At 45.7% G+C, this 25,441-nt stretch overlaps 1 protein-coding gene across 1 annotated transcript in view; it reads right to left on the reverse strand.

Moving 5' to 3' along the window:
- FGD3 (FYVE, RhoGEF and PH domain containing 3) overlaps positions 1-8,723 on the reverse strand; it is a 274,220-nt gene extending 265,497 nt beyond the window's left edge. The window contains exon 1 of the mRNA XM_040407699.1: positions 8,684-8,723. Coding sequence (XP_040263633.1) covers positions 8,684-8,723 — 40 coding nt within the window. The remainder of the gene's footprint in view (positions 1-8,683) is intronic.
- Between the last annotated feature and the right edge of the window lie 16,718 nt (positions 8,724-25,441).

The raw sequence follows: 25,441 nt of genomic DNA on the forward strand, positions 1-25,441 counted from the left end.
ATTTTTTGCTTTCCGTATACGGAACCATTCATTTCAATGGGTTCGCAAAAAAAAAAACAGAATGTACTCTGTATGCATTCCATTTCCGTATTTCTGTTTTTCCGTTCCGTTGAAAGATAGAACATGTCCTATTATTACCCGCAAATCACGTTCCGTGGCTCCATTCAAGTCAATCGGTCCGCAAAAAATACGGAACACATACGGATATGTCTTCCGTATCCGTTCTGTTTTTGCGGAACCATCTATTGAAAAAGTTATGGCCAGCCCAATTTATGTAATTACTGTATACTGTATATGCCATACGGAAAAACGGAACGGAAAAAACGGAACAGAAACGAAAACAAAAAATGGAACAATGGATCCATGAAAAACGGACCGCAAAACACTGAAAAAGCCATACGGTCGTGTGAAAGAGGCCTTAAACTGCAGATCAGCGCTGGGTATAGGAGTTGGGCCACTACCAATCGGACACTGATGACCTGCGGATAGGAGATCAGTATAAAACACTCAGAGAAACCTTTTAGGGTAAATGCACACGTTCAGGATTCATGTGCGGAGAATCCACACTGAAATCTGCAGGTGTTTGCAGACAAATCCTTGCGGTCAATCCGGATCAATTGGAGCGGATTTGCATGTGGATTTTACTAAGTGAATGGAGAAAATCCGGTAAAAAAATAAAATAATAATTGACATGCTGCGGATTTTAAAAAACACACTGCAGGTTAAAATCCGTGCGGAAAATCCCCATGCAATCCTGATCGTGTGCATTTAGCCTTAAAAGGGGTTGTCCAGGACTAGAAAAAGATGCGCGCTTTCTTCCAAAAACAGCTCCACCTGTTATGTGTGGTATTACAGCTCAGCGATTTCACAAGTGGTTTTCTGATTACCAGAGGAGGCTTCTGAATCACAATGGGGCAGATTTACTAATCCTATTGGGGACTAAAGCCTCATTCACACATCAGTGTTCCACATACGTGTGCTGTACATGTTCTCCACGGACAGTACACGTCCCCATTCATTTTAATGTGTGCATTCACACATCTGTTTTTTACCACGGTCCGTGGGTCCATGTTTTTAGCACAGGTGCAGGCTTTATTTTGTCCGTGTTCACTGATCCATCACGCCCATTATAGTCTATGGGTCCGTGAAAACCACGGATCATTAGGAAGAGATTCTTTTAAAATCATCTTTCAGCTGTGCAGTGTCAGTGAAATACAGATGACACAAGGACAGCAAAAAACTGACCCATGGACCCACCACAGATCCATCACGGACATCTTCACAGAGGCATCACTGTAACCTTTTCACAGATTTAGGCCTCATGCACACGGCTGTGCAGCGGGCCGGACTCATTCAACTTGAATGGGTCCGTGGTCTGTCCGCACCACAAAAAAATATGACGTCATATTTATTTGCGGTGCGGAACAACGGGAAGAAACACCACGGAAGCACTCTGTAGTGCTTCCGGTGTTCCGTGACTCTGTTCCGCATCTCCGGAATTGAAGACCCATTTAAGTGAATGGGTCTGCATCCGTGGCGCGTGGTGCACACGGCCAGCGGCCGTGGATTGCCAACCCGCCGTTTGCGGGCCACCCAACGGCCGTGTGCATGAGGCCTTAAGCACGGACATGGAAGTGTGAATGAGGCTTTAAAGGGGTATTCTCATCACGCAATTTCATACTTACCTGCTCCCGGCGCGCTGTCCACTTCCTGGTTTCGGCAGGGGGCGGGCTCCATCTTGATTGAAGTCTTCTCCCGGCTGGGCCGCGCGCTGGACTGAACGCGCACGCCGCCGCGCATGCGCCCTGGTGACTTCATCCTGGCAAGTATACTATACTGGCCAGGAAGAAATCACCGTAGCGCATGCGCAGCCTCGGCGTGCAATTTCGGGACTGCCCGCGGCCGGCCAGGATAAGAGAAGAAGTCGCCTGCGCAAGCGCGACCACCGCGATTCCTGAGAAGAGCGGTGGCCATAACCAGGGGAGACGGAAGACAACAGTCAGGTAAGTATATGTTTATTTTCTTCTAAGGGGTGGGAATTAGTTAATTAAATATATTTAGAAAAATGATCACTGTTAAATCGTTAACAAATTTAACAGTGATCATTAAGATGGAATACCCCTTTAAGCTTAGACTGGCTGCTTAGTCCTGCATCTGATTGATCACAGGGGCTGAGGCTGGATGATAAATCTGGTGCAGGGACAGACACTTTTGTCCAGCTCTTAACTATTGGTTGGCTTACTTAAATAATTTAATGCCAGAATTGTGGCGTAACTAAATGTTGCATATTAGCAGGGGCGGACTTGGAATTTAAAGTGGTCCTGGAAAAAAGAAATAAAAGTGGTCTCATGCTATAGGCAAGTCCAGACTGTCAGAAGGTGGGGTCATACAAGCAGATGGGGTCAGCAATACCACAGTGCAGCACAAAATACCGCCCCAGCAGAACCAGATATCACTGTGCAGCACAAAATACTGGCGCCATCGCAGTATTCAGGAAGGCACCTGCAGCCACTCGCCAGGTACATGGGGGCCTGATGCTCCTAAACCTTAATTAATGCTGAGAACATCAGATATTATGTACAAGGCCAGTGGCCGTCAGGAGCGCTCGGGCACCCCCTGGGCATTGGAAAACTGTGAAATTTACCTGTAGAGTCTATGGCCAGTCCTCCCCTGAATATTAGACAATACCCCTTCCATGAGAAGCTGCACCCCTTACCTCTATGTCCCATCCTGTTTTTGAGCAAGTCAGAAAATTTTGTATACGCCACTTTTTAGACAGACACATACTGTATATACTGTATAATTCACTTTACGTTTGACAAGTTTGGGTATTTTGCTGTTCTGATATCCTGAATATATGAATGTGCGGAGGTGAGGGGCACATCAGCCAAGATATTGTTCTGCGATCTATTGTAACATTTCATTAGTACAATGTAATTGTAGGTGTGGAGCCTTGTCCTTATGTAGTGTCCCACTCCAGGTGGATGGGAACACTCCAAATTGCTATATGTCATTTTGCACTATTTATTGTATTTTCCTTTGTCAATGCTGTTAAATTCCCATTTCAGGCTGATTCAATGCACTACACATATCCACCTCTAGGTGTCACTTTAACACCATTTATATAGGTCATCCACAGGAAGTTCAAGAGATTTAGGAGATTAGGAGTGAGGGGTTAGGACTCGTTCACATGACCGTGCAGTTTTTTGCGGTCTGCAAATTGCGGATCCGCAAAACACGGATGGCGCCCGTGTGCCTTCCACAATTTGCGGAACGGAACAGGAGGCCTATTATAGAAATGCCTATTCTTGTCCGCAAAACGAACAAGAATAGGACAGGACTCAAAATTTTTGCGGGTACACAGAACGGAGCAACGGATGCGGACAGCACACAGAGTGCTGTCCACATCTTTTGCGGACCCATTGAAATGAATAATTCCGTATACGGCCCGTATGCGGAACGCAGAAAACGGACCGTATACGGAACACAAAATACGTTCGTGTCAACAAGCCCTTAGGAGGAGAGGAAACAGACTTGTCTCTGCTCTCCTGGGCCTAGCCCATGGGACCATACTACTACAACCTTTGTAGTACAAGACTAGGACTTATTGATCCTTTACTGTAATACCCCTTCCAGGGACCCTTCCAGGGTTTAAGAGAATAATTACTGTATCTTGTGCAACCTTTTTAAAGAATGGAGCAGAGAGTTTGCCTGCCATGAGGGAGACCACCCTTGGGTTGCTGAATTACTGAATCACTGAATATTGCTGAATTGCAGAATAGAACTTAGAGGATCCAAACTATTATTGAAAGGCTGACTAACCAGAGCAAGATCAGGAACCAAGTACAAGTAAGATCATCACTCCGATACAGTTGAGCTGGAACCTACATACTGTACACCACCTCACTGAGCCCGTTATTGGGATTTACAGCTTCACCATCTGTACTTATGACACAGTGCTGCTATACTTATTGCAAGACAAGTAAAGATCCTGTTTGGTTCAACTACTGCCTCTCTCATCATTCAACTCTAACCGCCAAAGCACCCTAAGCATACCTGCTACCATCAAGGGCACCTCAACTTCCATCTGGCTGGTGTTCCCTGCAACCGAGTGTGCCCCGGAGGATTTAGTGCTGTCTTTCCCTCCACTGCTAGGCCGGCCCAGGTAGCTACGACAAAAGGTGAGTACAACTACTACACCTGTTCGGCACACCATTACACTCACATATTGCCATTGCGGTCTGGCACGTTGCACTTAAAGGGGTTGCCCCATTATGACAACTTATCCCATATCCAAAGGATGGGTGAAAGGGTATTTGATCGACAGGGTTCTGACTGCTGGGGCCCCGCTGATCACGATAACAGGGGCCCATGCTCCTGGTGGTCATGCATGCACGCAAACCGCTCCATTCAGCTGCTGAAGAAAGCAGAGAGCTTCTACTCCACCATCTCCAGCCATCGAAGAGGTGAATGGAGTGGCCAAAACACGTGCTTGTCTGCAATTCCATTCAAACAGGGAGCGTGGACCTCCGTTCTTGTAAAGCCTCATGCACACGTCCGTGGAACACGGACCGTGTGATACCGGCCTGGATTTCTTTTGAGTGCAGAAGCGCACGGTGTCATTGGTTGCTATGACGCCATGCTCTCCTGCACTCAGAAGAAATCCAGGCCGGTATCACACGGTCCGTGTTCCACGGACGTGTGCATGAGGCTTAGGCCGAATGCACACGGCTGTGTTCCGCGGCCGAGAGTGGTCCGTGGTATGCCGGGCTGGATTCCTGTTCACAGCAGGAGCGCACGGCGTCGTTGGTTGCTATGACGCCGTGCGCTTCATGCCGCCGCTGCACTACAGTAATACACTATACGAGTGTATTACTGTACAGCAGCGGCGGCATGAAGCGCACGGCGTCATAGCAACCAATGACGCCGTGCGCTCCTGCTGTGAACAGGAATCCAGCCCGGCATACCACGGACCGCTCTCGGCCGCGGAACACAGCCGTGTGCATTCGGCCTTAATCGGTGAGGGCCCAGCAGTTGGACTCTTGCCAGTCAGACGATTATCCCCTATTCTGGGGATAGGGAATAAGTTCTCCTAATGGGACAACCCCCTTAAGGTAACTGAAGCATACAATAATAACAGGAACGGAAGCATACAATAATGTTTAAACAGTAAGTACATAAAAAAAATTGGTCTGGGCATAAAATTTTCAATAGATGGTTCTCAAAAACGGAACGGATACGGAAGACATACGGAGTACATTCTTTTTTTTTTTGCAGATCCATGGACTTGAATGGAGCCACAGAACGTGATTTGCGGCCAATAATAGGACATGTTCCATCTTTGAATGGAACGGAAATATGGAAACAGAATGCATACAGAGTACATTCCGTTTTTCTTTTTGCGGAACCATTGAAATTAGGGGTGCACCGAAATTTCGGCGGCCGAAAATGTACCTAATCCATTTCGGCCGATATTGTTACATATCGGCCGAAAATATGGGGTGTGGGATTTGTCACCCACCATCTGCGGGCAGGCGCTGGGCGGGCGGTTTACTGCATCTTTATTTTACCTGACAATCGTGACGCTCCAGTAAGAACTCTGCAGGCAGAGCGGAGGGCGGCGTAACGTCACTTACTCACGTGACGCGCCTGCTCCGCCTCCTTCATTCATAAAGTGGGCGGAGCAGGTGCGTCACGTGAGTAAGTGACGTTATGCCGCCCTCCGCTCTGCCTGCAGAGTTCTTACTGGAGCGTCACGATTGTCAGGTAAAATAAAGATGCAGTGAGTGATTAGTCTGCTGTGAGCAGCAGGGCCGGGGCTGTTATGGGTAGGGGGATCGGTCTATGGCACTGCTATGGGGAGGGGGGATCTGTGTACTGTTATGGGGAAAGGGATCTGTGCACTGTTATGCCCATAACAGTGCACATATCCCCCCCCCCCCCTCCATAACAGCGCCACCCACAGATCCCCCTCTCCATAACAGCGCCACCCACAGATCCCCCTCTCCATAACAGCGCCACCCACAGATCCCCCTCTCCATAACAGCGCCACCCACAGATCCCCCTCTCCATAACAGCGCCACCCACAGATCCCCCTCTCCATAACAGCGCCACCCACAGATCCCCCTCTCCATAACAGAGCCACCCACAGATCCCCCTCTCCATAACAGAGCCACCCACAGATCCCCCTCTCCATAACAGAGCCACCCACAGATCCCCCTCTCCATAACAGAGCCACCCACAGATCGCCCTCTCCATAACAGAGCCACCCACAGATCGCCCTCTCCATAACGGCGCCACCCACAGATCCCCCTCTCCATAACAGAGCCACCCACAGATCGCCCTCTCCATAACAGAGCCACCCACAGATCGCCCTCTCCATAACAGAGCCACCCACAGATCGCCCTCTCCATAACAACGCCACCCACAGATCGCCCTCTCCATAACAGAGCCACCCACAGATCGCCCTCTCCATAACAGCGCCAATCATTTAAAAAAAAGTATTTTAAAAGTATTTGGGCAAAAAGGCAGTTTCGGTTTCGGTTTTCGGTCAAGGGCATCCTGAATTTTCGGTTTCGGACCAGAATTTTCATTTCGGTGCACCCCTAATTGAAATGAATGGTTCTGCATATGAACCGCACACGGAACCCGTAAAAAAGGAAAAAAAAAAAAGTTTGTGTGCAAGAGGCCTTAGGCTATATTCACACGACTGTATTTTTGGTCTGCATCCGATCCTCATTATTTTTGGATTGCACGTGGATTAATTTCTATGGGACTGCAAAAAATGAGTACAGCAGACGGATGACATTCGTATCCGTGTGGCCCAGCCGCAAATTATAAAATGCGTCCTATTCTTTTGCGGACAAGAAAAGGCATTTTTTTCAATGGAACCTGCAAAAAGTACAGGATGCCCACGGACCATATCCGTATTTTGCGGACCTCAAAACCGATAGAGTCGTGCGAATGCACATGACCGTTGGATGTTTTGCGTTCCGCAAATTGCAGATCCGCAAAACATGGATACCGGCTCTGTGCATCATGCATTTTGCGGAACGGAACAGCTGGCCCCTAACAGAACAGTGCTATCCTTGTCCGTAATGCAGACAATAATTGGACACGATCTATTTTTTTGTGGAACGGACATACGGAAATGGAATGCACACAGTTATTTCAGTTTTTTTGCGGCTCTATCGAAGTGAATGGTTCCGCATATGGGCCGCAAAAAAAATGGAATAGACACAGAAAAAAATGCGTTTGTGTGCATGAACCCTTAGGGCTCATGCACACAAATGTATTCTCTTTCCGTGTCCGTTCTGTTTTTATTTTGCGGACCGTATGCGGAACCGTCCATATCAATGGGTCCGCAAAAAAAAGCAAGTTACTTCATGTGCATTCCATTTCCGTATATCCGTTCTGCAAAAAAATAGGACGTGTCCTATTATTGTCTGAAGACAAGGATAGGACTGTTCCATTAGGGGCCAACTGTTCCAAAATACGAAATGCACACGGACATCACCCGTACTTTTTGCGGACCTCAAAATACATACGTTAATATGCATGAGCCCTTAATCTGACAACCTTGGGATTTATTCACACGTCAGGATCACGATTTGTGTCAACAACAGCATCATGTGAATAAACCCCTTAATTTGCCTTCTACGCATGATACTTGAGGATCCATCCATTTACAGTGGGAATTATCCATTTAACATCGGACACACATGAAATATTTTGCATTGGCGTGATGTCATTAGTCTATGCGTCTATACCGCCGTCATTTATCACCATATTGTGCATGTGGATTTATAGATATCTGCTATATACCGCACATCTGAACGGGTCTAGCACACCGGCATTTTGGCTTTCCGTTTCTGAGATCCGTTCAGGGCTCTCACACGCGGTCCAAAACGGATCAGTTTTGCCCTAATGCATTCTGAATGGAAAAGGATCCGCTCAGAATGCATCAGTTTGCCTCCGTTCGGTCTCCATTCCGCTCTGGAGGCGGACGCCAAAACGCTGCCTGCAGCGTGTCCGTCTGACGAAACTGAGCCAAACAATGTAAGTCAATGGGGGACAATGCAAGTCAATGGGGGACGGATCCGTCTTGGCTATTTAAAGATAATACAAACGGATCCGTTCTGAACGGAGGCAGATGTTTATCTGAAAGGATCCGCACCAAACGCAAAACGTGAAAGTATTCTAACATACCATCCCCTTACCATCTTCCTGTCTGAGCACCAATGGGTTAATGCCAATTAATATCGAACAGTAATTCATTTGTTTTCCAAAGTTTCTTATAGGACACATAAGATCTCAGCTTCTTCCTCTGCAGGCTATACGTCAGGACAATATACTCTTTATATTACTAGATCACTATACAGAGTCAGATGTCCCGGAGATTGCGATCGCCATGAAAATAGTCTACGCAAAGCGAGACACGGAAATATCCCAAATCCTAAGAGCAATTCAGGTTGTTCTGATCCAAGGCAAGGGTTTCCCTGGTGCGGGATCAGCCAACGAGCCACACATTGGTGGAACAGCTGCGGTGAAGCTCCTCCATGGGAATCACCCACCCTCCACATAACAGGTTAAATCACAGAGCACAAATCCCGTTTCCTAAAAGCGGCTTAGAGGCATATTGGATTTAAAGGGGGGGGAATAAAGAAAAGTTTAGCAAACTTACCCTCTGCCCCCGGCTGCAGGTTGGGTCTGTTCCCAGTCATCATGCTCCTGCCCCTGCTCTCCTCTGCAGGGATTTAATGTTGGCGCTGTTAACTAATTCTCTGCTGGTTCCACTTTTTTTTTGGTTTTTGTTGCTTTATGGAAGGATTTACCCAGTGCATGAAATCGAGGACTCCTCGAGGTGCAGCCACATAGTCCTTGCTGCAGCTGTGAAGAGCAGAGTCCTGTCCTGCATCTCAGTGTCAGAGGCAATCCCCAGCCCACAGTCCCAGGGACCAATCACCAGTGCAGGGGAGGACTGGGGGAGCTCTCCGAGCTGTCATCCTACAGAAGAAAAGAAAATGGACATGTTTGAGGACACTTCCTTCCAACCATAAAGGGAACACACATAAGCCTCATGGATGATGCCTATATTATATATATATATATATATATAAGGCATTACTAGTTATATGGTCCTTTTTTTTTTTTTTTCCTTAGGACGGGCTGATGGCAATGTGGCTTCGTACTGCAGAAGAAAAAAAGCACACCGCGATTTGATGCCGTACAGCAAATTTCCATGGTTTTCTGGTAGTTAAAGGTTGAGCCTTCTTTTCAATTTTAACCAGTTCAGGACCAGGGTAATTTCAGTCTTCACGAACCAGACATAGTTTGGCAATTTTTTGCACTAATTAGGGGTCGTTTATTGACACGGGTCTAAGGCTCGATTCACACGTACCGTGGTGTGTTGTGGACCCGCAAATTGCGGATCCGCAACACACCCGCCCGGCACCCCTATAGAAATGCCTATTCTTGTCCGCAAGCTGCGGACAAGAATAGGACATGTTCTATCTTTTGCAGAGCTGCGGACCTAAAGATCGGGGCCGCGCTCCTCAAATGCGGATGCGGACAGCACACTGTCCGCATCCATTCCGTCCTCATAGAGAATGAATGGGTCCGCACCCGGAACGGATGCGGACCCATTTGCGGACGTGTGAATGGAGCCTTAGGGCTCATTCAGACGGCCGTATGCTATCTGCAAAAATGCGGATCCGTTATTTTGTGGATTAGATGCTGACCCATTCACTTCTATGTGGCCCTTTTCTATTCCATGGTTCCGCAAAACAAATGATCAGTATTTTTGGTTGGAGAGAAAACGGCAGCATGCTGCGGTATTTTCTCCGTCCAAAAAACGTAAGAGGGACTGAACTGATGCATCCTGAACAGTGATGGCCACTTCGTATTGTTCACCCATGAACACATTCTGGCTGCCATCTTTTCTCACAAGTCCGGCGAGGCACAGATAAGTCCTTACCTGTGCCCGTGCTGCGAGCTGGTCTGAAACAAATGCGGTCAGCGGGAGCAAGCAGTTCCGAGAACAGCCCGATGAAGGCCCCCGGCGGCTGTTCTCTGAACTGCCTGCTCCTGCTGACCGCATTTAATTTCAGACCGGCTCGCGCACAGGCCCAGGTAAGGACTTACCTGTGCCTCGCTGGACTTGTAAGAAAAGATGGCAGCCCGCATGTGTTCGTAGGCGAACAATGCGAACTGGCCATCACTGATCCTGAACGGAATGCTCTCCATTCAGAATGCATTAGGATAAAACTGATCAGTTTTTTCCGGTATTGAGCTCCTGTGACAGAACTCAATACCGGAAAACAAAAACGCTAGTGTGAAAGTACCCTAAGGCCTCAAGCACACGTTTTTCGTGTCCGCATCTGAGCCGCAGTTTTTGTGGCTCGGGTGCGGACCCATTCACTTCAATGGGGCTGCAAAAGATGCGGACAGCACTCTGTGTGCTGTCCGCATCCGTTGCTCCGTTCCGTGGTCCGCAAAAAAAATATAGCATGTCCTATTCTTGTTCGTTTTGCAGACAAGAATAGGCATTTCTACTATGGGCCGCCCATTCCGTTCCGCAAATTGCGGAAGGCACACGGGCGGCTTCCGTTTTTTGCGGACAGTCGTGTGCATGAGGCCTTAGATTCCTCCCTAAGCTGCCGTAAGAGTCAGCTAATTCATGACGAGGCATGCAAATTAGGCTAGCGGTATAGCCTTCCGGCAGACTGTTCCAACATAGAATGCCAAGAATCGGCTGGACAAAAAACATTGCACGCAACGGTATGTACCCGACCGATTCTCGGCATATTTGCTTATAGGCGGACTGTGATACAGACCAAACACTCCCATTATAGTCTATGTGTCCGTGAAAAACATGGACACTACACAGATGGTCCCCATGTTGCATTTGTGTTTGGTCTATTTTCACTGACCGCTCACAGAAGACGCTCTGGAAATGAACTTTCACCTGAGCAGCGTCCGTGGATACACAGAGGGCAAAAAATGGAAACGCAGACCAAACACAGGCATCTTCATTGGTGAAACACCGGCTGATTTTTTTTCACGGATGTCAAACAGACACGGAAATGTGAATGAGGCCTATTATTACATGTACAATTAGTGCAGAAATTGACCCATGGTGTGGATTTTAAAGTCCGTAAAGTACGGATTTCACCCTTTGAAATACAAAGCATGAGATCGGAGCAAGTCCGTAACAAAATCCTTAAGTAACACATGTGGATTTTGGTGTGGATTTGGTGCGGAAATGCAGAGAAATCCGCACAAGAATCCACGTGGAATTTCAGTTTTAAAGCCAGCACCCGTATGGTATGTTCAGCTGATTGTGGCGCTAGTATAGCCTGATTTCACAGTTCTCGCTCCTTAACCACCTCAGCTCCCCTAGCTTAAACCCCCTTAATGACCAGACCACTTTTTACACTTCTGCACTACACTACTTTCACCGTTTATTGCTCGGTGCTATAATAAACTACATGTGCTACATGTCTTTGATTAAAAAAAAATCCAATAACTATATTTATTGGTTTGCGCAAAAGTTATAGCGTTTACAAACTATGGTACAAAAATGTGAATTTCCGCATTTTGAAGCAGCTCTGACTTTCTGAGCACCTGTCATGTTTCTTGAGGTGCTAGAATGCCAGGATAGTATAAATACCCCCCAAATGACCCCATTTTAGAAAGAAGACACCCCAAAGTATTCACGGAGGGGAATGGTGAGTTCATGTATGATTTAATTTTTTTTCACAAGTTATCGGAAAATGACACTTTCTGAGGAAAAAAATAAATAAATAAAGTTTCCATTTCTGCTAACTTCTGGCAAAAAAAAAAATAATCTCCCACGGACTCACTATGCCCCTCAGTGAATACCTTGGGGTGTCTACTTTCCGAAATGGAGTCATTTGTGGGGTGTGTTTACTGTTCTGGCATTTTGGGCGGGGCTAAATTGTGAGCAACCCTGCAAAGCCTAAAGGTACTCGTTGGACTTTTGGCCCCTTTACGCACCTAGGCTGCAAAAAAGTGTCACATATGTGGTATCGCCGTACTCAGGAGAAGTAGGGCAATGTGTTTTGGGGTGTATTTTTACATATACCCATGCTGGATGAGAGAAATATCTCTGTAAATTGACAACTTTGTATATATTTTTTTAAAGTTGTCATTTACAGAGATATTTCTCACAAACAGTATGGGTATATGTAAAAATACACCCCAAAACACATTGCCCTACCTCTCCTGAGTACGGCGATACCACATGTGTGACACTTTTTTGCAGCCTAGGTGCACAAAGGGGCCCAAATTCCAATGAGTACCTTTAGGATTTCACAGGGCATTTTTTACGCATTTGGATTCCAAACTACTTCTCACGCTTTAGGGCCCCTAAAATGCCAGGGCAGTATAAATACCCCACAAGTGACCCCATTTTGGAAAGAAGACACCCCAAGGTATTCCGTGAGGGGCATGGCGAGTTCCTAGAATATTTTTTTTTGGCACAAGTTAGCAGAAAATGATTTTTTTCTTTTTTTTCTCTTACAAAGTCTCATATTCCACTAACTTGTGACAAAATTTTTTTTTTTACATGAACTCGCCATGCCCCTCACGAAATACCTTGGGGTGTCTTCTTTCCAAAATGGGGTCACTTGTGGGGTATTTATACTGCCCTGGCATTTTAGGGGCCCTAAAGCGTGAGAAGTAGTTTGGAATCCAAATGCGTAAAAAATGCCCTGTGAAATCCTAAAAGTACTCATTGGAATTTGGGCCCCTTTGCGCACCTAGGCTGCAAAAAAGTGTCACACATGTGGTATCGCCGTACTCAGAAGAAGTAGGGCAATGTGTTTTGGGGTGTATTTTTACATATACCCATGCTGGGTGAGAGAAATATCTCTGTAGATGACTTTTCCCATTTTATTATACAAAGTTGTCAATTTAAGGAGATATTTCTCTCACCCAGCATGGGTATATGTAAAATGATACCCCAAAACACATTGCCCTACTTCTCCTGAGTACGGCGATACCACATGTGTGACACTTTTTTGCAGCCAAGATGCGCAAAGGGGCCGAAAGTCCAACGAGTAGCTTTTAGGAGGGCATTTTTAGGCATTTGGATTCCAGACTTCTTCTCAAACTTTAGGGCCCCTAAAATGCCAGGGCAGTATAAATACCCCACATGTGACCCCATTTTGGAAAGAAGACACCCCAAGGTATTCCGTGAGGGGCATGGCGAGTTCATAGAAGATTTTTTTTTTTTGGCACAAGTTAGCGGAAATTGATTATTTTATGTTTTTTCTCACAAAGTCTCCCTTTCCGCTAACTTGTGACAAAAAGTTAAATCTTTCATGGACTCAATATGCCCCTCAGCGAATACCTTGGGGTGTCTTCTTTCCAAAATGTGGTCATTTGTGGGGTGTTTATACTGCCCTGGCATTTGAGGGTCTCCGCAATCATTACATGTATGGCCAGCATTAAGAGTTTCTGCTATTCTCCTTAGGCCTCATGCACATGACCGTTGTTTGGGTCCGCATCTGAGCCGCCGTTTTGGCGGCTCGGATGCGGACCCATTCATTTTAATGGGGCCGCAAAAGATGCGGACAGCACTCCGTGTGCTGTCCGCATCCGTGGCTCCGTTCCGCGGCCCCGCTAAAAAAATATAACATGTCCTATTCTTGTCCGCGCTTTGCGGACAAGAATAGGCATTTATATTGCCTTCTGGGCACCTTCTGTTTTTTGCGCATCCGCGGTTTGCGGACTGCAAAAAACGGCACGGTCGTTTGCATGAGGCCTTATATTGAGCATACGGGTAATGAGATTTTTTTTTTCCGTTCAGCCTCTGGGCTGAAAGAAAAAATGAACGGCACAGATTTCTTCATTCGCATCGATCAATGTGGATGAAAAAATCTCTGCCAAAAAATGTGCAAAAAAAAAAAAAAGCTGCGATCGCTAATAAAGATCCAAAAAGCTCAAAAGTGATCTTTATAGCGCCGCAGCGATTTTACTGTGTTTTTGCAGTGATCAGAAAAAAAACATTTCTGTCACTGCGGTGGGGCGGACTGAACGCAAGTGTGCGCACAAGATCAGGCCTGATCGGGCGAACACTGCGTTTTTTATAGAGCCTAAGGTGACCCTAATGTACTGATATAGATCTGATTGCGATCAGTCTTGATCACTTACAGATACTATATAGTACTAGTGCTGATTAGCGACAGCGATGACGCTAATCAGCGACTAATCAGTGACTGCGGTGGGCTGGGCGCTAACTACCTAACAAGTGGCTAACTAACTGGCGGTGATAAGGGACCCTTAGGCCCCATTCACACGTCCGCAATTCTGTTCCGCATTTTGCGGAACTGAATTGCGGACCCATTCATTTCTATGGGGACAGACTTTGTCCCGCACGGATCCGGAATTGCGGATCTGCACTTCCGGGTCCGCACTTCCGTTCCACAAAAATATAGAACATGTCCTATTCTTGTCCGCAATTGCGGACAAGAAAAGGCATTTTCTATATAGTTCTGGCAATGTGCGGATCCGCAAAATGCGGAAAGCACATTGCCGGTGTCCGTGTTTTGCGGATCCTCGGATCTGCAAAACACATACGGATGTCTGAATGGAGCCTTACAGGGGGGTGATCAATGACAGGGGGGTGATCATGGAGTCTATATGGGGTGATCAGGGGTTAATAAGTGACGGGGGGGGGGGGTGTAGTGTAGTGTGGTGCTTGGTGCTACTTACAGAGCTGCCTGTGTCCTCTGGTGGTCGATCCAAGCAAAAGGGACCACCAGAGGACCAGGTAGCAGGTATATCAGACGCTGTTAACAAAACAGCGTCTAATATACCTTTCTGATGTCAAAAAAATCGCATCTACAGCCTGCCAGCGAATGATCGCCGCTGGCAGGCTGTAGATCAACTTGTTTACCTCGCGATCCTGTGAGCGCGCGTTCACAGGAAATCTCGGCTCACGCGAGATGACGCGTATATGCATCCAGGAGGAATAACCCGGCCGCCCGCAGGACGCATCCCTGCGTTAGGCGTCGGGAGGTGGTTAATGAGCTTATATGCTCCAGTTAAAATCAATGAACGGAATAAATGTTCATGGATTTTATTGGCCACCATGTTATGCATCAATTTGATTGTACAGTAGCGTCCCTAATTGTGGGAAATAAACATTTTTATTGAGAACTGAACCTCGCTGTGCTGTACACCGCGTTCTTTGATTCTACAAAATTGGGAAAAAGGGAAGAGTATATATAATTAGTGGATGTGTGCATGGCTCCATAGTTAGATATATGTTTGGTTCCAAGCCACACACGGCAAACCTGACCAATGAAAAGATTGGGACATTGTAAGAAAGCTTATTTGTAGTGCAACATTGCGACATTTGTAAAATGTAAAAGATCTAGGTCCCCCGCGAGTCTCTGTATACGGCACTCCGACAATGACGTTTCGACAAGGACCTGTGACCACTGCAGCCAACCACATTCAATGGTCGCACGTGTCCATGTCAAAACCTCATAATTGCTGGTCAGGAGACAGAGACCAGTGAAGTCTAGAAAGTGGTGGCACAGGAGAGACTGAGGATCAGTAAGGTGGGTTTTGCTTATTTACACCATTGTAAACTTTCAGTCAAAAATTTCAAGGTGATGGACAATCCCTGTTATGGCGGAGGCTTGTGCCAGAAAGGCTGCTGCAGTAGTCTCCAGTGATTCGTGCCCACTGGCGTCCTGACTCTTCATCCCGGCGAGCCCCTTGATCCCTCCTTGCAGGCTGAGTCCTGCTGCACACCTGGCTCTGCCCGTTGGGCATGCACTTCTTCCCTTCAGCTCTTAAAAGGACAGTGTGTGATCTAATCTTCCCTAGCTAATGGCTGGTCACCTTAGGGTATTTAGGGCACCTTCCCCTGTGGGAGGGTGCCTGAGCAATTGATTGTAATCATCTAGTTTCCTGCAGTCTACCAGCTTCTGCCAGACTCTGATTTGAACCTTCATTGCCTGACCTGACCTCTGCCTGATCTCCGTACTGGCTCTGAGCTGCCTGCCCGACCCTCAGATTGACTTTGAACTGCACAGAATCTGCCTGCCCCTTACCTTGGCCTGATCTCCGTACTGGCCCTGACCTGAGGTGCCTGCCTGACCCTCAGACTGACTTTGAACTGCACAGAATATGCCTGCCCTGACCTCAGCCTGATCTCTGTACTGGCCCTGAGCTGAGGTGCCTGCCTGACCCTCAGACTGACTTTGAACTGCACAGAATATGCCTGCCCTGACCTCTGCCTGATCTCCGTACTGGCTCTGAGCTGCCTGTTCGAACCGCAGACTGACACTGGATTGCACAAAGTCCGTCTGCCCTTACCTCGGCCTGATCTCTGCAATGGCCCTGACCTGAGGTGCCTGCCTGACCCTCAGACTGACTTTGAACTTCACAGAATATACCTGCTCTGACCTCAGCCTGATCTCCGTACTGGCCCTGAGCTGCCTGTTCGAACCTCAGACTGACACTTGAGACGCACAAAGTCCGTCTGCCCTGACCTCGGCTTGCCCCTGACTACAGTTTCACCAGTAGACACAGCTGATCTACAACCACTTTGTTACAACCCCTTTAATAAGTGAACAAAAGATGTTTCACCCTGTAAAAATGCCAAATATAAAAGGTCAGTGCTTCACAAAGATTTATGTGTGTGTACCCAGAAAAACACAATCTGATCGATAGTGTATGCAATGTTTTCTGATGGGAATATCTCCCTTATTTACTGATATCGCAGACAGAATGTTGAATGGAATTTTTCACTGTGTCTTACAACAATATTACATCTCCCAACATCCCGTGGGATATGGAGGCCAGGCACAAACTACACCAGATGGCTATACATCGTGAGATTTATTCATGGATCGTAGACAAATGTATCCTGATGACTAAATCACTATCCATCATCTGACGTATTCCAAAATTGTTAAATTCCAGATTTGCAGAAATCTCCGTAATTATAATCCATAATAAGAGTGATAGACCGCATTCTGTGGCTGCAGGACTGGCCCTACAACATTGTCACTTACTGTGTCACATCCAGTCTATATACTTACAGGATAATTCATGGCTGTAATCGCCCCACACTTCTTGTGAACATCCAGTGACATCTAACAAGAACTCATGGTAATTAGGTTACGTTAAATCACCCAGTAATGTGGCAGCTCAACTGTGATAATTGGACAGCATCAGATGGAAGAAAATCAGCTCCAATCAGGGAGACTCCTGGTGGCCACCGTCTTGGCAAAACAGTGACAGATTCAGGTATTCGGAACTATTAAAAAACGTATAGGACCCAGATCTCTGGAACGGGTGGGGGTTAAAAAAAAACAACTTTGCCACTTGGAATCGAACCCAAGTTCGAGAAATGTTTTTTTTTTTACAGTATAAATCAATTTCTGAAGTTATTATGCGAAGTCTCGCGAGACTTCGCGAAGTAATAACTTCGGCTCATCGGAGCCAATACATTCTAATACTGTACGGAGCGCTCACTCTGTACAGTATTGAAACAAAGTTTTATGTGAATCGACCTCAGATGTTTTATCCGGAGTCGATTCGCTCATCCCTACTTACAACTTATTATTAAGTCCAATTCAAAAACAGTGTACAGCAGGCTCCTATACTGCCCCTAGTGGTAGCTGCAAGTGCTGCCTGAATTATGACTTGTCCATGCAGGTTTGCAGTGGGCTAAAGAATATTCCAGGAGGCTTCCACAGATTACCGCTATTGATACGCCATTGATAACCGATATCCAATACTCATCTTAGTATTACAATTTGACTCGCATCGAGTCAACGTAATGACTGAATTTCCATAAAACAGCTATTATGCTGAAAGTTAGGCATTTAGTGGTGAGGTGAATAGTACCCACCTTGCCTTGAAGCCCTCAAGATCTTATCCTGGCTCTATTTAGAAGCCATTCATGATTTTTGGAAAGCTGGGTGCCCCGTTCTATGCCATTTACAAATGTCGTCCATCAGCATATTCAGATTATAAAGAGGTAACCACAATTTTTGGGGCCAAAAAAAGACTAAAAAACACCTGATTTGGTCAGTGTCTTGCCAATGTAGTGCGTTTTACCACCTGGCGATTTTTTTATTGGCTATTTTGTATGTCTTACCATTTTTTTTAAAGGAAAGTATTACCACCCAATGTCACTCCTGTGTAGAGCAGTGTGGGGAAAATACAGCTACAAAAAAAAGCAGGGCCAAACCAATGAATGTCTATGGAGCAAAACCAAACCTAGAGCATGCAGTGATTTAGTAAAACGGGCTACTGACCCAAAAATGGACCTCAGCCGTGAAAAAGCGTCACTTTAAAGAGGACCTTTCACTGATCCTGACATTGTGAACTAACTATACAGACATATACAGCGGTGCCCGGGGATCTCACTGCACTTACTATTATCCCCGGGCGCCGCTCCGTTCTCCCGCTATGCCCTCCGGTATCTCCGGTCACTAAGTTATAGTAGGCAGAGTCTGCCCTTGTTCTGCTGTAGTGCTGGCCAATCGCAGCGCAGAGCTCACAGCGTGGGAGGTTCTTTTCTCCCAGGCTGTGAGCTCTGCGCTGCGATTGGCCAGCGCTACAGCAGAACAAGGACAGACTCCGCCTATTATAACTTAGTGAGCGGAGATACCGGAGGACATAGCGGGAGAACGGAGCGGCGCCCGGGGATAATAGTAAGTGCAGTGAGATCCCCGGGCACCGCTGTATATGTCTGTATAGTTAGTTCACAATGTCAGGATCAGTGAAAGGTCCTCTTTAAATAAACATTTGCATGTGCTGCATTTAATATTTCCCATAGACTTCCATACATCTGGAATTTGTTTTTTTTTTGTTGTTGCCTAAAACCTTTGTGACCTCCGTACCCCTTGGAGCTCCCTGCTGATTAAGTTAAAGGGTTATCCTCTGGATAGATCATCGGCATCTGATCGGCGGGGGTCCAACACCCGGGAACCCCGCTGATGTGAGTTTGTGGACTTTTGTACTGGTTGGGGGTACATGCTTTGAAGAACTGATAGCCTGAGTTTGGGGCGAGTGTGAGATTGAGCTGTGGAGTGACGTTACCGCTTAGAGTCACATCCTGCTGGTTGTGAGTAGTAGGGTGGGGCCGATTTGACTCCCCATCCCTCATGCGTGACCATGACCTATCCTCAATATCGGATCTTAGGGGTCAGGTCAGAGACCTGGCAACCCCATTGAACAGCTGTTTGAAGAGGCCGTGGCACTCTGGTGAGCTCCACAGCCTCCTCACAGCGCCATACATTTTATAGTGGCTTTTCTTGGTATTGCAGCTCAGCCACCTAAATGGGACTGAGCTGCACATAGGTCAAGTGACAAATGAATGTGACATCACTGGTCTAAGAAGAGGCTGCAGAGATCACTAGCCTCTTCAAAGAGCTGATTAGCAGGGGTGCCGAGAATCGGACCCCCACTGATCTGATATTGATGACCTATCTTGAGGACAGGTCATCAATATATGAATCTCAGAAAACCCCTTTAATAAAAATGAATTCACTGCGACGGTAGTATATAATCGTGTTTCATAAACTGTTTCCAAACATCCCTGATAAGACACGTGCCTGGTCTGTAGTCCTGAGGAATGATTCAGAATCTCTCTTCAGTAAGGCTCGCTGCACAATTATCACTTTATTCTGCGAGGTGTCACATGAGTCTCATGCACTTTTTAGCCATTTGGTCAGGACAAAGAAAACATCGTTTCTGGGCATCACACACAGTATGAAATGATGGTTTAAAGGATTTCTGTCACCAGATTTACCCTATTAAACTTGCTGACGATAGCGATGTGCTAATGTCAGCTAAACATAACTAGCCGATTCCTACTTTTATCTATGACCCTGTTCCGCCAGAAATCTAACTTTTATAATATGCTAATTGGCCTCTAGGAGCGGGGGGGGGGGGGGCGTTGTTCCTGCTCCTAGAGGCTCCGTTCTCCCACCTTTGTCGCCTCCCTCCAAGTCCTGATTGACAGGGCCAGGCCGCCCTCGCATCTGTCTGCCAGCCCTGTGCTCTGGTGAAATCTCACGCCGTTCAGTATTCGGCGCAGGCGCGGTGAGGGAAAGACGCTCGCCGGCTGCCAGCTTCCTCCCCGCGCCTGCGCTGAATGTTGAACGGCGCGAGATTTCAGCAGAGCACAGGGCTGGCAGACAGATGTGAGCGCGGCCTGGCCCTATCAATCAGGACTTAGAGGGAGGCGACAAAGGTGGGAGAACGGAGCAGGAACAACGCCCCCCCCCCCCCCTGCTCCTAGAGGCAAATTAGCATATTATAAAAGTTAGATTTCTGGCGTAACGGTGGCATAGATAAAAGTAGGAATAGGCTAGTTAGGTTTAGCTGACATTAGCAGATCGCTATCGTCAGCTAGCTTAATAGGGTTAAATCTGGTGACAGAAACCCTTTAACATCGGAAAACCCTCCTGGTTCTCCGGCCTCACATTGAAATTACAAGTGATTTTACTTTATGTCATAAGCCCCAGTTACAAGTGTCTGGTCTCCTTTCATGGCGGTTTTACTAAATACTTGTATTCCCTGTGAAATAAAAATTCTGGGGCAACAGTTCTTACTACTCTGGATTGTAAGATTCCTCCTGGACAACTGGGCATCATCATTCTCCCTGTCAATGAGGCATGTCCCTACATTGTCTGACATTTTCAGTCTAGATACCAAAGAAAAGCCACAATGTAGACTTCTAGGAAAAGATGCTCCAGAATTATTTCATGGGGAACACACGTATGTACTAGAACAGACATGTCCTCTTCTGAGCCTATGTTTCAGTTTTGTATGATCGGCTTCAGTGGTCACATGCTATACGTAGGAGAATCAGGTCTTATCGGACAGTCGGCCATGTTGTTCTATTCAGACATCTTGCATAGCGAAGAAATAAATTGGTACTTGGGGTGAATTCTGAATTCTGTGAATTCTCTGGTAATCAATTACAGGAAATGACTTCTAATATAAGTAGCCATGTAGTAATATTGACCTTTTGAAAAACAAGATACTCTTCGAAGTGGTAATGGCGTCCCCATGAGAAAATCATGTACCCGTTTGAGCCTTCCTAGTATAGGCACTGATATATTTACGATTGGGTCTAATTTGTGCGAGTGTTAAAATCTGTAATAGGTTTAGATATTTTATTCTTTTAGATTATGAGCAAAGAAGGAAGTACGATCAAAGATTATTCTTTTATAACTCCTAAGAGAATATATTCGGTATCCATGTACTGAACGAGGCGCAAAACTTTAATCGAATCAAGAATTACAAAGAATACCAAAAGGTGCATCTTCCCTTATACATATTAATGCTTTGATGTCATGCATATGAATAATAATGTTCTGATGTCATCATGTACGTGAATAATAATGTATCGATGATGATGATGTCATGCATGAAAACCATTGATGTGAAAGTACTGCAGTAGAATGCGGCATTTTAAGCTATGATTATGATATGATTTTGTCATCATGGCTATAAAAACCTATTTTTGGGGAAAAACATTACCATTCCATTCTATACTCTGCCATCTTCTTAATTTCCTGCTCTGCTGCTTGTCTCAAACATGTAAGTTCCTTCTCAAGAAAAATTGTCTCAAGAGTCTGTCAGTAAAGCCTGTGAACAGAAACCGGAGCTGCAGCCATTAACGATGGGGAGTACCCGATATTTTATCACATTTGGGGTCACTGGGAGAGGTTTCTTATAAATTGGACAACCCCTTTACGCCACTGTTACTCTCTCCGTACATGTAATATACAAAATGTTATTACACCATGCTGAATGACATTATGAAGGTGTCTGATATTTCACATCCGGTCTGTAATATATACCAGGAACACTATAGAGGCTTGTCTTTCTTTTCCCAACTGAATAAATGTGCACAATCAGTCAAGTGTGCACCTTTAGGGTACATGCACACGTTCAGGATTCATGTGCGGAGAATCCGCACTGAAATCCGCAGGCAAATCTGTGCGGTCAATCCGCATCAATTGGTGCGGATTTGCGTGCAGATTTTCCTAAGTGAATGAAGAAAATCCGGTCAGGAAAAAGAAGATAAATTGACATGCTGCGGATTTTAAAATCCGCACCGCAGGTCAAAATCCGAGCGGAAAAAATCTGCATCGTGTGCATTGAGAATATCAAATTCTCATAGAATACAATGTACATGACCTCAAATCCGTGCGCAGTCCTGATCGCGTGCATGTAGCCTTATAGGGAAGGCAGGGGAGATAACTATTTTATATGTATGTCCAGTTTGTCTCCAGGTGTATGTGTGTTGCAGATCCCACCAGGGGCCCAAAAGACAGGGAAGTGATCTAGTAATGCTCAGGAGTGTAGCTATAGGGAGTATAGTACTGTGACAGCTATTGTATTGTGCGCATTATCTTTTAGTATTATTTCAGTATCCATTACCCTTTCTGTGCTGCAACATTATTACCTGTGCCCTGTGACATCACTGTCTGCATTGTGAAGCTGCATTTATGATCTCGGTGCAGTGACATCACAGTGCTCTTTATCCATTGGCTGTGAAATAATAGTTTATTATTGTTTATTTTTCCTTACATCACTGTGTGGAACAAGCCTTTCCTATGACTGTTATTTATTATCACTGTAGTGTGACATCACTATGTTGATCACATCAGTCCTGTGATATCACTGCACACATTATACACAAGCTGGTACATCACTATCCATGTACTGTGACATCACCATGTTTATTATTCCTGTATTGTAACAGTACTTACCTTATTTATTTTCCACAGCGCCTTACAGACATTAGCATCACTCTGCCCCCAATGGGTCACACAATCTAAGTTCCCCATCAGTATGGCCTTGGAGTGTGGGAGAAAACCGGAGCAGCCGGAAGAAACCCACGCAAACATGGGGAGAACGTACAAACCCCAGACATTTACAATAATAATGGCATAATAAAGTCACCGATTTTATCACACTCCCTATTTTCCCCTTCCACTCCACTCTTTAGAAGTGGCGAGAAAAGGCGGCGGTGCTGCAGGTCGGCCACGGTTATCTTTATTCACTCCAGTTTTCTGGCATGAATAAAGACTATTCTACGTCAGCTAGGAGGCTGCCTTAGGTTTTCAACTGTCTCACGGCCAGCAGGAGGATTCTCCAAATCTATAAAAGGCGCGCGCCTCTGTATAAATTTGGCGCATCCTCCGGCGGTGCAGGGGGAAAACGCCGGTCTTGATAAATGTCCCCCTGAGTCACTAAGAGCATGTGCTTCTTCCACATTAGTCCCTTCATTTGGTTCTAGTCTCTGGTAAATTAGGTGATTTATCAAAACTGGCGTAAAGGAAAACTGGCTTAGTTGCCCATAACAATCGGATTCCATCTTTCATTTTCTAAAGGGTCTCTGAAAAATGAATAGTGGCATCTGATTGGTTGTTATTACACCAGTTTTGATAAATCCCCCCCTTTAGTTTGTTAAGGACATTAGATATTATTAACTGGGATGGGTTTTGTTTTTTTTAGGCTGCAGAAACCAGCTTAAATTTTTGAAATCTGCCTGGATTGCACATTCTAACAATAGAGGAGAAAATCACAGGCATAGGGAAAAATGGCCGACCTATAATACATAGTATTACATTTTAAATCTGTTCTAAAAATGTTCACATTTGTCCCAGAGTCATCTGCTGTCCTCATTAACCAAACTTAGCTCCTGCACTGACAGGTTTGACCTCATTATTGCCGCTTTCCTTATTCAAGGCCCCAGGGGTATGTGGCAAGATGGCACCACATTCTGCCGAGCTAGCTTCTATACATTTCTCATCTGATTTCCAGTACACTTTTCCAGTAAACCAGCCCGGTCATGAACACTACCTGATCACTAATATGCAAACTAAAGCCTAGGGCGAAAAAATGAGCTCAGTCACCACCTATTTCTGTATGAGGCCTGACTCCAGGGCCACCCGGCACCACATAGGCCCCATATATGAAAACAGGGAGCCAAAGGAACGGTGTTAGTTAAGGCTAGGACTTTGTGGCAACTTTAGGTCAACTGATGGTCACAGTATTACAAGAAAGCAACCTCCATGTTTCCTATGGAAAATGAGAATGTGCGACTTTTCTATAATAGCAAAAAAAAAAGATTCGCACCCCGAGGTGGTTGCAAGGTCGTCAGCGTCTCCCACAGAGAATCATTACGGCACGTTTTAGATAACTGTTGTGAAGCCCTACTTCTATTTTTCATATAAGTTGTACGATATTTCATATAAATGTTTGTTTGGGTATGTATACTTCTGCAACCGTTTTTCATTGCTCCAGTGCATCTAGGTTACTTTCACACTTGCGTTTGTAAATCCGGTATTGAGATCGGCAGAGGATCTCAATACCGGAATTAAATGGATCCGTTTTGATTTTGCACATCAGGATGCATCCGTTAGGATGCAGTCGTGTGGAATCCAAAAAAACAAAAAAAACGGATCCAGCACTAATTACATTGAAAGTTAATGGGTGACTTAATACAGTACTTAATGGGTGTCTCCTAAAAAAACGGATCAGTCACCATTGACTTACATTGTTTTCAGTACCGGAAATGTTTTTTTCAGTTTTTATGACCGGACACAAAACTGCAGCTTGCAGCGGTTTGGTGTCCGGTCACAAAACGGAATGCTGCCGGAACAGAAGACATCCTGAATGGACCTCTTTCCATTCAGAATGGATGAGGACCAAACAAATACCGGAATTACAAACGAAAGTGTGAATGTAGCCTAAATGTGAAAATGTTAAAAGTTTCCTATTGTTTTGTACACAAATATTATGCAGACTAATGTGTCTCCATGGTAACAGACTACAAACTAGCAGCTGGTTTTCAGCTGTCCTTTGCTTCTTGCTACCCTTCGAAATGTAAGATACAGAGTTTGTTTCAAACTATAACCACGGATGCACACAGGTCTGCATATGGGCTGCAGACACAAAATGGTAAAAAAAAAAATATATATTTAAATCAGGACTATTTGCAAAATTGATTTATTTTGACTTTAGAGACACTGAAGCAATCAGAGAATTTGGCTGCCAAGGTGTAACTGGTAGAAATGAGATGCTGGGGATGTCTCCTGTATGGCTTTATTGGCAGGATATGCCTCCATCTTCATGTTGATGCCTCTATACTATGCAGGCATGCTCAACCTGCGGCCCTCCAGCTACAACTCCCACAATGCCCTGCTGTAGCCTGATAGCTGTAGGCTCTTCGGGCATGCTGGGAGTTGTAGCTTTGCAAAAGCTGGAGGGCCGCAGGTTGAGCATGCCTGCTCCATTCCATGAACTGAGAGTGATTTTAACAGAGAATACTTGACCTTCCAAAACGGTTTCCTCTTCTGATCCATTTGCTTTGTATATGCAAGATAAGACCGGCACTCACTGGATGCAACATCTTTTCTTT

This window comes from Bufo bufo, chromosome 9 (assembly GCF_905171765.1).
Source record: "Bufo bufo chromosome 9, aBufBuf1.1, whole genome shotgun sequence".
NCBI classification, from domain to species: Eukaryota; Metazoa; Chordata; class Amphibia; order Anura; family Bufonidae; genus Bufo; species Bufo bufo.